The 12,246-nt window shown below is 41.0% G+C and overlaps 1 protein-coding gene across 3 annotated transcripts in view; it reads right to left on the bottom strand.

The window, feature by feature from the left end:
• Positions 1 to 212: 212 nt before the first annotated feature.
• ATG7 (autophagy related 7) overlaps positions 213 to 12,246 on the bottom strand; it is an 83,142-nt gene continuing 71,108 nt past the window's right edge. For all 3 annotated transcript variants that reach the window (XM_085590761.1, XM_077786052.2, XM_085590762.1), the window contains one exon: positions 213 to 3,651. Coding sequence is in view for 1 of the 3 variants with exons in the window: in XM_077786052.2 (XP_077642178.1) it covers positions 3,619 to 3,651 (33 nt within the window). In the remaining 2 variants the exon portion in view is untranslated. The remainder of the gene's footprint in view (positions 3,652 to 12,246) is intronic.

The following is a 12,246-nucleotide window of genomic DNA, read 5'->3' as shown; positions in this document are numbered from 1 at the left end:
GCTCTGGTGGCACCAGCACAGCTCCAGCTGGCCCTGAGGAACCCATCCCCATGGGCAGGGCTCCAGGAAAGGGAACTCCCCCAGAATCTCACCCCCATCACCCCGAGGGACGTGGTTAACAAATTCCAAACCCCAGCCAGAACACACTGCAGGGGTGATGGTGAAGCAAAACTGCAGCTGGCACAAGTGGGAAATCACAACAGAAGCTGTCATCCATGCCATCAGTTTCTTTAATGCTCAGGTACAAAAGTAGTGTCAGAGCTCTCCAGTGAGATCTTCTAGCAGAATTAAATGTCCCCAGATGAGGCATGGGGGTGACACAGCTGCAGGCTGCCATAAAATGCCAATATATTCCTATCAGATAATTGCAGAATGTGAGCAGGATCCTCTGAGGCTGCTCATTCCCTCTCCCCAGGAGGTTTGGTTCTCACCTGGAAAGCCCTGGCTGGGCTCTCCAGTGAAAGTCCAGGTTCTTCACTGTTTACTGTTTATATTTACTTTTTAAGAGGAATCATAAATAGCATTCTATGGACTGTTGACTGGCACCAATGCAGAAAATTCAGTATTTTTCTCTTCACTGCTGCCATGGTGGAGGAGCTCCTGGCACCACAAATAACATTAAAATCCCAGCTCCTCCATGAATAAAGGGAAAATTTAGCCTGTCCTATCAAACAGCAAGCACTGGAGCTGGGATCTGTGCAGAAATCCTGCAGTAAGTGCATACAAGGCACCAAATAAATGTGTTTGCCTGCTATTAGTATTTGAATGTACATTCATTCATTCACTGGAATGGATTCTCACTCGGTAAATGCCCAGAAATTTAGTAAAAGCAGTAATTTACAATAGCCTTCTCTAGAGAATCCCTCCCTGCTAATTTGGGGGAAGTCTGCCACTGGAAATGGAGATGAATGTGGGAGTCATTGAGAGCCCTTCTGCAGGGAGCCTGCAGCACTGGGGTGTGGGGAGAGAAGGAAAGAAAAAGAAAAGGAAAAGGAAAAAGAAAAGGGAAGGGCAGGGAAAGGAAAGGAAAGGAAAGGAAAGGAAAGGAAAGGAAAGGAAAGGAAAGGAAAGGAAAGGAAAGGAAAGGAAAGGAAAGGAAAGGAAAGGAAAGGAAAGGAAAGGAAAGGAAAGGAAAGGAAAGGAAAGGAAAGGAAAGGAAAGGAAAGGAAAGGAAAGGAAAGGAAAGGAAAGGAAAGGAAAGAAAGGAAAGGAAAGGAAAGGAAAGGAAAGGAAAGGAAAGGAAAGGAAAGGAAAGGAAAGGAAAGGAAAGGAAAGGAAAGGAAAGGAAAGGAAAGGAAAGGAAAGGAAAGGAAAGGAAAGGAAAGGAAAGGAAAGGAAAGGAAAGGAAAGAAAGGAAAGGAAAGGAAAGGAAAGGAAAGGAAAGGAAAGGAAAGGAAAGGAAAGGAAAGGAAAGGAAAGGAAAGGAAAGACCAACACCCATCAAAAGCCAGAGCCCAAATGCTTTCAGAGCACAGACATGGAAGCTTCCCTCCTTCCCTGCTTCCTTTCCAGTGAGGAAACAATCCCAGCAGCTCTGCTGGAACAAGAACAATTCTGGTCCACAAGAAGAACGAAAACCACATTTTAGTCAGACAAGGGAAGGTATTCCAAGGCAGAGTGAAGAGTTTCTGCCCATCAGGGACATCAGGGGAGCACATGGCCAGGAAGGAGCCCAGCCTGGAGAGCTGGTGGCACAGCAGTGACAGAGGGAAGGACACCTGGCACTGATCCTGAGCCCTTCCTGCTCCCCTGCAGACACTTCCCCAGCTGAGTTTCAGCTACTCAAAACAATTATTAATGTTTACCAGGCTCAGAAAGATGTGCAGCTTTCAAGTCTTAGATAACCCCAAACTGCAGAGCCATTTACACTCCATGCTCAGCAGCTCCCAAAGATAAAAAAAGCAGATTATTCCCTTTAAACTCTCCTGGCACCAACTCGTGGCTCCAGCTGGACTATGGCATGGCTGAAAACATGCCTACACAGTCATGATGTATTTTAACTGCTTTAAAAATGCAGATTTCAGGGGTTCCATCTCAGTCTTCAGCGCCTGACCACCAAGAGTGATTTGCTCTGATTACCAGCTCTGATTTCCAAAATATATTGCAATCAAATATATTTTTATATTACACTTAAATTATCTAAACTAGACATTGCCCTAGGTAAGATATCATGTAAATATAATGATTATGATAATAAAGAAATAGAAACAATGGCTATTTTACACAATAATGGCTAGTTTAGACACTTGGTGCAAACATCAGCAGGTTTCAATAAATCTTCTTTTTGATCAGATGATGGGAGTTGCATATTCTTGACCTGACTGGATTTGTTCTGATGAGAGAAAAGCTGGGAAATTCTCTATCAAAAAAATCTTCAGAGCTCGTGTTAAGGAAGGAACTAAAATAATTGGATTGACCAACTAATTTTGATAATATACCTGGGAAATAGAGGCTGCTTGGCAGATGAAGTGATTTGCATTCTTTCTAAGTGAGTTAACTCATAAACCCCACAATATAAAGCTATGAAAGGGATTTCAAATTTCCTTCTAAAACCCATTCCAAGTTAAGACCACTAGATTCACTTTCAATTTTGCAGTAAAAGGTACTTTGAGATTTTAAAACTCCATTTTTCTCAAGCAATTTTTTTAACTCAAAGACTCTCAAACGTCTGTTTCTGCTTATGAAGCCACTTTAAAAAAATCACCAAAGCAAAAAGGAAAGGAGAATTGCTCTTTTTGAACACCTGCAAGGTTCTGCATGACCACACCCAAGAACGGCAAAGTCAGAGAACAAATTTCTCATTTCACTGAAGCATTTCCCTACAGGTTTTGACTGAATCAATGACCCACCACCTCCTACAGCAAGTTTTTATCATATACCAGAGCCTCCTCTGAGCTCCAGGAGAGCCTAATCATGAGATAATGTATTTTGGTTCTTCCTGGGCACAAATCAGTCAAATAATTTAGTTTTCATAGCATGAAAAGATGGGATCTTCACAGGGAATAACAACTCCATGGACACATCCAGAACAACTGCACCTGAAATTCAAGTTTGCAAATAATTCCTGTGCTGGAGGCAGCAGGTTCAGGTCCTTATGCACTCCTCCCCACCTTTAAACATGAAATTTAACTCCCAAGAGCAGAAAATTCTCAGTCTTCACAAATTCCAACTAAAGTGCCCCAAATCTGAGAGAGATGAAAAAAGCCATTCAGAAATGCTGCTTGGACATGGCCACTGAGAAGCAAAATAAAACCTGGCCCAAACAAACCACCCAAAATTACTTAAGCAGCATTTTTTTATATGCAAGCCATATTTAGAAGCTTAAAAAAAAGCAAGGGAAAAAAAAAACACACACACACAAAAAAAAAAAAAAAAGAAGACAGACCAGGTTTAAACATAAGCACATTGCTGCAGTTATTTACACAATAAAAATGAAAACATGGTGAGTTCTGTCCATAAGAGACTGCTTTTTCAGTGCAGTTATTCATGGCAAAACGTGGGTTCTGTTTGTTTGTCTTTCCAGCAGTCAGGAGGGGTAAGCAATCATTAACTCCTCAAAGCAGAGATAAAAGGCAGGGCTGCACTCCAGAGCATCATCCTCCTCCTCAGCACCTGATTTCAAATTGTTTCATCATCACTCATGTCCCAGATCTGCAACAAAAAAAGGAATTTTAGCTTGTGCAGTTGAAATACGCTCTTGAAACACTCTTAAAAGTTCACATTGCTGTTTAAAAACAATAATAAAATATCATTTTATGAACTGCTGAGTAGCACCAATGGAGCATTACAGAAAATTCAGTATTTTCTCTTCTGTTAACAACCACACACCAACAACTATTTGTCATCTTGGGGATATTTTTATCTACTTTCCAGCATTTGTCACTTTGGCTATTTGGTATTTATTATCATTTACAGAAAATCATTTTGGTTATTTGCTATTTATTGTCATTTAAAGAAAAATAAATCAATTTGGTTATTTGCTCTTTATTATCATTTTCAGTAAGGCTCAGATCAAACCCCAGCCATTTTGAGTTGCTTTGCTGACTTATTGGCACACACTTCACGTGAGTAATAACTTCTAATAAACAACTTATTTTACTAAACACTGCAGAAAAATTTCTCGACATTCACAAAGAATTAATTGGTCATTTTACACTTAGATCTCATAAACAGCACCTTAAGGACAAGAAGTTATGTGGAAATTTGTACCTTTCTACTGCTTACAAAAGAATTAAACTACATCTTTTTTTTTTTCCCTGCTGTAAAACATCATTGTGATTTTCATTTCTGACTTGCCCTTGGCCAGTAAATGGTTATAGAGTGGGGAAAAAATGATTATTTTCACAGAATATCCAGGTGTCCTTGTGAACACACTGAGGTGCAGCAGTGGAAATTCACACCAGGGATTTTAGAGCTATTTGGGGGAGAACATATTCTCATTATATCCTCCAAGCTTTTTCTTCTTGAGAAACAGGGATGCTCCTAAACCACTTTTTTTTCTGATATTTTAGAGGTTTAGCTCATGGAAAAAAGCCTCTTTGCACCTGGCAGGGTTTAAGCTCAGGACTAACACGGGTGCTGAGCCTCGAGCTGGGTTCAATACCAACACCACCAAGTTCACGATACATAAAACTGCATCTGTGAGCATTCCAAACTTGCCCAAATTATCTGCAACTCTCGTGGAGTGCTGCAGATGACACATGACAAGTGGTTTGGAGGAGAAGCACAAAAATGCCATTTTCCCAGAGCACACAGCCCCCACAAATCCCTGGCCACGACCTGACCAAAGGAGCAGCAGCATTTCTGTGTCCCAGGGGAAATAAAACTCAGTTCCTCTGTTCCAAAACACAACTTGTGTCTTGGCATCAAGTGGCCAGCTGAGTTATTCTCTCATTTTACATCCTGGCCACTAAAATATATCAAACCCCCCTGGCAGCAGAGCATGAACAGTTATTTAGGCTGTAAATTCTTCAGGGCACAAAGCAGTATTTTACATGCACACGGTGCCTGGGACAATGGGGCCCTGTTCTCACTGCAGTGGGTAGACAAATAAAAAATACAAATAACCCCTTTTCTAGACAGGCAACAATGCCTATTGACCTATAGCTTTAATAAACCCTCAGAGGAAAAAAAATGGACTACTTCTGGAATTTAAAAATGTTCTGAAAAAAGCTCTTCCAATCCAACCTAGGGAAAGACATAAAATCAAACATTTCTCTGCAGTGCTACGAGCTGTGCAAAAGGAAAACTGAATGGCAAGGTTTTCTCTGTTCCTAGAAGAGGCACAAAATGGTGGTGTAAATCCTTATGGAAAATCCTGAGGAACAGTTTGTTTACAAAAGGAAAAAAAGAGTTTTCATCCTGCCCTAGATGAGCAGCTCGGAGCGTGCCAAGGCAAACACAAATGTCCAGCTCGCCAGTCAGGGTCAAGGATGTGGAAAATAAATACAAAAAACCAAAATCTTTAAATAGAGTTTAGGGTATGATTCAAGCCAGAGAAAAGCAGAAAGCCCAAGTTCAGACAGTCCCCCTAGCCCAGAGCCCAAAAACAAAGCCCACAGACTGCAGCCCTGGCAAGGAAACTCTCCCATCTAAAGCTCAGCTCTCTTCTAGGAGGCTTTGAGCAAAAAGGAGGCTTTTAACAAAAAATATTCACTAAAACACTGACAATGAGGTTCCCAGGTATTTAACCAACACCCAAACATCCTGGACTGAAGAGGATGATTTTTAAATGTTTGAAAGTATCTTCCCTCCAGGAGGACAGAGTTTGATCAGCCAGGCTCCACTTCATGCAATCTCAGAGCAGTCAGAGCCATCAAACCACAGAATGGCTCGGCTTGAAAGGGACTCAGAGCTCATTTTATTCCATGGGCAGGGACACCTTCCACTGTCCCAAACTGCTCCAGCCCAAATCCAACTCGGCCTTGGACACTTCCAAACGTCCAGCACAGCATTTCGTGTCCAGTTCACAAAGGTTTAGAAAGAACAAGGTAATGGTATCTTAACACAGTACATGCAGAGGGAAGAGGAAAACACAAAACAAAAGAGAAGGATTCAATACAGAAGTTAACAATTGCAAATTCAAGAAAATGAGCTCCATGGGATTGTGCAAAGGAAGTTGTGTGAAATACTGACAGCTGAATTATCAGAGGCTCCTGATTAGGAGCAATAGATGTTTTCAAAAAATGATGTATAAACTTTAATAGATGATGACAGTGCAAACTCTGGGGATGACTTCAAAAGAGTGAACCTTTTAAGAGAGGAAATAAAATAGAGAAAGCCAAGAAAGACAGTGTGTGAAATGACTGTCAAGAGAGTCTGATTTCCAAACCAAGCTGTGAATTTGGATTTTTTTCACGTTTTCTCTGTCCTGCATCACACCTGGGTGAGGCAAACCCAAACACAGCTACAGGCAAAGACAGAAGTCAGGGAATGAGAAGATAATGAAGCAGCTGTCAGCCCCACCCCAGCCTGCACAAACCTGGGCAGATTATCTGAGTGCACCTGCTCCTTCCAATACCTGCTTTTCCATTCAAACTGCTTTGGAGAGCTTCTTAAATTTCACATGCAAATTATGGCTATTCAAGAGAAGGGAAGGATTCCCACACTTGTTTTCTTGCAATTCCACCTATTATTTTCATCAATAATAGGAAGAACGAGGCAGGGGGGGAAAGCCACAAATTCCCACTGATTGATTTCCACACTCCAGACTGCTTTTTCAACAAATTCAATGGAATTGGGAGTCTTGCATTTCCTCCCTAGCCCAGGAACACCTGGTACCTGCAAACTGCACTTCCACAACCACAGCTCCAAAACTGGTGTCACTCAGCCAGGCTCTAAATTAACAGCTGTGATTTAAATGAAATCTTTAAATTAACAGCTGTGATTCAAACAGATAGTGACTGTTTATCTTCTAAATAAACCTGCAAGAATAGAAATGTACCCTGAGGGGATTCTGAGAAGTTTCTTGTCTCCAAACTGCCAAACAAACAACCAAGCCCCACATGTGTTGTTTTCTACACACAAGTGAGGTTAATTTACAGACACATGGACCAAAACATGCTGCTCAGGAGGACCTGGAGGAGATTTTTTTATGCAGACCACAGGGTTTGCTGGGTTATGAATGCTTTACATATGGTGAGGAGTAAAGAGGAAAATTCTAAAGGCGGAAAATGAAATGTGTCATCAATCAAACAGCACAGCTGAGGATCACATGAGAACAGGGCTTCACAGAGCAATCATCAAATCTCAGGCTATGAGTTAGAAACAATTGGATTTTTAATGAAAAGAGAACACGTTCAAGCAACCTTTTGCTATTTCACAGCAATAAAATGTGAGTTTTTGGACAGATACAAGGTAAATCATGTTCTAGCTCTGTGCTTTACCACAGAGAGGATACACCAGGATTCTGGGCAGCCCAAATCACTTTGCAGCATGGATATCTGGCTCAGCATCCCCAGGTGTGTGTGGCTGTGTGGCTGAATGTGCTGAGGTGACCTGGCCAGAGCAGGCTGCATCACCCCTGTGGGACCTGCTCCATCCCTGGCTGCATCTCAGGAACAGCACCAAGACCCAAACTGCACCTTGAAATCCAGGAGATCCCTGCAAAGTCCAGAAAATCCCTGCAAGCTCCACCAAGACCCAAACTGCACCTTGAAATCCAGGAGATCCCTGCAAGGTCCAGAAAATCCCTGCAAGCTCCACCAAGACCCAAACTGCACCTTGAAATCCAGGAGATCCCTGCAAGGTCCAGCCTGCAGCCTGTGCAGGCAGACTGAGGGGGCAATTCCAGAGTTCAGCACCCTCCTTTTATCTCTCTCCCCTGCACAGTGAGCACCTCCCTCATCTCCCTCAAGCCCAGCACACTCTGAGTTTTCCATACTCAACAATTCCCTCCCCATCCCCCTTTCCCACAGGAAAAAAAACACCCAGGTGAACACTCAAGAGAGAGGAGATTTTGCTTTGCTCAGGGCACTCCTTGCTGTCCAAATTCCAAGATCCAAGAATATAAATAAATAATAAACATAAATTAAAAAAAATAATATTAGATATAATAATAGATAATAGGAAGAATGAGGAGGGAAAGCCACAAATTCCCACTGATTGATTTCCACAGCTCCGACTGCTCTTTCAATGAATCCAATGGAATTGGGAGTCTTGCATTCCTTCCCTAGCCCAGGAACACCTGGTACCTGCAAACTGCACTTCCACAACCACAGCTCCAAAACTGGTGTCACCCAGCCAGGCTTTATTATTTTCCCATTTTATGACTTCTCCTCTGGGTGCCTGCAGCTGGAGAATGAACTCCACCAAGGATCCACCTGTGCTCCCAGTGCAAGACCTCATCCTACAGTCATTCCCCAAAGTTTTTTAAAAAAAATATCTTCTAACTTCCTCTAATACAACTACACTCAGAGGCAGGCCATAATCTGAATAACTATCAGATATTTCATCCTTCAGCTGACACATCAATTCCAAACTTAAACATACAGAAAGTAACCTAAACAAAAAACAAAAAAAAAAAAAAAAAAAAAAAAAACAAAATAAAAAAAAATCAAATCCAAGGCTTATAAAAACTGCGTTTATTTCTTCAAGCTGCTTTATTAAAGCAGCGGGTGCAGGAAAGGGTGGATAATTTCTCCAGATCCTTGCACAGAGTGGCCCTATCTCAGCTAGCTGACCTGGCTGACAAATCCCTGGTATCCCTTGTACCTCCACAAATTCTCATTTTCTGTGTCTGCCACCACAGCCTTCCCTTCACTATCCTGCAATAAAATCAAGTCCATCAGCCTTGTGTCTTTTTTTTTTTTTTTTTTTTTTTCTTTTCCAGTGCTGGTGGCCCTGATTGCTGCTTGTTTTGCCCTTCCAGCCTTTCCAAAATTCTGTATTTTCAGCCCACAGCCACAGCTTGTAAGGTCAGGGTGATGGGTAATACAAGTTCCTCTTGTATTAATTTTTTAAAAATACATGTAGAGTCCTTAAAACAACAGAATAGTTTGGGTTGGAAAGGGGCCTTAAAGCCTAAAAATCTTGTAATTCTACTGGTATCTTCAGATAGAAGAACTGATAGTTCAGATAGAACTAGTGTCTGAAGGGCTTTAAAAGCTATTTTTAAAAACAAAACAGAAAAAGTCAAGTAAACAGTACGGAAAATATTTATTTACAAATAAACTTTTAGCTAGAAAGTCTTTTTAATATCTCCAGTTCCAAGCAGATATACAAGCAGTAGCACCAAGCACTAATTAGTCCCTCCTGGGTTTTGAGCAGTTTTCCCAGGTATTCATAGAAAATTACATGAAAACATTCACAAAAAGGATTTTTTTCTGGTCCCGACTAACAATTAACAAAACAATACAAAAAAAAAAAAAAAAAAAAGAAAGAAACAAAAAATGCACAGGAGGTTTTTTCTGGTATAAAAATGCCCCAGACAGATTTCCTTCCATTGTTCCTTGTTTTATGAGGGAAGAAAAGTCCCAAAGCACAGCAGCAGCAAACACAAAGCCAATTTCTCTCCTGTCTTTGAGCTGAAAAGAGCATTTTTCAGCACTGGAGCTGTTGCAAAGTCTCTAAGAGGAGACTTTCTACTACCAAGCCTTTTCTTCAGGCTCTTAAAAACTGCAAACAAGTGGGAAAATAAATAAACACACCCCCAAGAACGTTTGATGATGCCATTATTCTGTTTTGTGTGGGATTTTCAACTTCATTTTACTACCACCAACAGGCAGATGTCCAAGGAGAACGTGTGTTTGAAGGAAGCCACAATTGATGGAAATTTTGTCATAGGTATGATTAAATCTGATAGAAAGCCTTTGACTGAAATGAAAATCAAACACTGTAGTATTTAATAGAGTATATTTGAAATCTTCTATCACCTTCCCTCTTTGATGTGCCCAAGTTTTACATTAAAAATAAAACTGTAAGTTTATATTCATCATATGTATAAATCCTGAAAAAAAAAAAATGATAGCACAGATATAAAGGCAAATTTACTTTCAAGGCTTGTACAGAAAATGTGGATTGGATACATAAATGGATCTCAGAATAATGAAATAATTTCTACACCTGAGTATGTGCCACTCCAACTGCCCAGGCTTTATTTGTTTTGCTGCAAATCCAGAATTTCCCTTGTCCCACTGCATCTCTTTAACTCCCAGGTGATGCAGAACTGCTGTCAGAAGCCTCTAAATGAGCTTTCACATCATAAGAATCAAACATTTGGTAATTACTGATGAAAAATGAGCAGCAGATTAACTCCACAACTGAACTGCAGGAATAAACCATTCAGAAATTATGAAGAGATTATAAAGGATGGCACTTAAGGGACCCTCAGTGCTCTAAGGGGCACAGAATCCCTGAGCTCCAGGACACCTCTGGAAATAATTCCTGTCACCTTCACCCCAAGCAGGGCTCACAGCCTCAGGGTGTTCAGCTCCTGTCACAGAACCACCCCAGATTCCAGAATGGTTTGTCCAGTTTTGAGCTTCAAACGATTCTGAGATTTCACAGCCTCTCCAAGAACCCTGCTTCAGTGTTTTTACATCCAAAAATGAGATTAAATCATCTCCTGAAACAAGGATCACCTTGGTTATGTGAGACCACAGCTACCACAACTCCATAAATCTGTCTTCTATTATCATCATCATCCTCACCATCATCGTCATCCTCACATTGCTTCTTCACAGCCCCTGACAGAGCAACACCCTCCTGGCAAGACCAGCACAAACTCATCCAGTCTTCCCAGCAGCTCAAAATGCTGAATTCCAGAGTTGTGCTCACCTATCACCAGATAATTCTCATTTATTCTCAGGAAAGCCCAGCTGGCCAGGCAGGGCACGTTCTCTGCACCCTTCATGGAGTCAGAGATTTTGGGTGGGAGAAGGAACTTGGACTGACATCTGCTAATCAGATCATGAAGGGAACTGTCCCTGCGAACACAGAATCCCAGAATGATGAGGTTGGAAGAGACCTCAAAGATCATCAAGTTCAACCTATGCCCTAACACCACAACTAGACTATAGCACCAAGTGCCAAATCCAGTCTGTTTTAAACATATCCAGAGATGGTGATTCCACCACCTCCCTAGGAAGACAATTCCAGTACTTTATTATTCTTTCAGTGAAAAATTTCTTCCTATTTTTTTTTCCTAATATCCAACCTAAACCTTCCCCGACGTAGCTGGCGACACTTTTTTCCAAGAAAACCCCAAATTCTACAAGGGGGAAAAAAAAATCACAGAAATCCCCTGAGGTTTTAGTGACTGATTGAAGAGCACAGATCAATTTCAGATGAGACAGAGATTCCCATACCAATAAAAAGTATTACTGGAAAGTCACCTAACCCAGATATGAGTCAATTTTCAGCATTTTCCCGTTTGACTGACCACACTCCATCCTCACCGAGTGTAGCTGGCAAACACAAGCAAAATGTACATTATTCTAAAGAATTCCAAACCCAGCAACAGGGATACTTTTCAGCTCAATTCCCATTATCAGAAAATAACATTTGGCAGAAAAAATGAACACATGTCCCACGTGCAGTTGTATCATCTTACATGTGAATTTTGTGCACAGCTTTAGTATAAGCAGATTTCCTCATGCACTGCCTGTAACACATAAGAAACAGAAAACTTGAAATGCAATCAAAATATGAATTCATGAAAACTTTGATTTACCCAGTGACCTCACTAATCTCATCATTGCTTCCATGGAGATACATGTGGTGTATACACAACATTTCTATCTTGTGGAGGAGGCAGCAAGAAGGTGGGGAAAACCTCCTCCTCTCCTCTTTTACAGGAGGAACGCTCTTCATGTAGTTAGAAATTAAAATAATTTCTGAAAATATGAATTGAGGGAATAAAAGAACATGGTTTACAGTGTTAAAAGCTCAGAGGATAGTGGATTTTCAGATTTATTTCATATTATATACTGCAGAAACTTAGGGAAGATAAATCCATTTGTTTTAAAATTTTACATGCTAGCAACCCTCTTGATTAATCCAGTCACTTTTCCCATCAGGTTTATCAAAAGAAACATTAGCCAGAAAATTGCAAGTGCTGGTATAAAAGCACAGAGAGGAAAACGAATCAGCAATTAAAGGTAAGGTAATGATGTTCTAGAAATAGAACAGGCAGATCAGGTTTCTGGTTTGGTTTTGTTTCAAAGGGACAGAAAAACCTGAAAAAGCAGAAGGTGCCTCAGCAATGAGAGACCTCTGCAAGCACCTTGCCCTGCTCTGGAAACATTT

The sequence above is a fragment of the Lonchura striata genome, chromosome 12 (assembly GCF_050655825.1).
Source record: "Lonchura striata isolate lonStrDom1 chromosome 12, ASM5065582v1, whole genome shotgun sequence".
Classification (NCBI taxonomy): Eukaryota; Metazoa; Chordata; class Aves; order Passeriformes; family Estrildidae; genus Lonchura; species Lonchura striata.
Note: the sequence above shows the minus strand (reverse complement) of the source record. Positions and strands in the feature narration are given on the sequence as shown.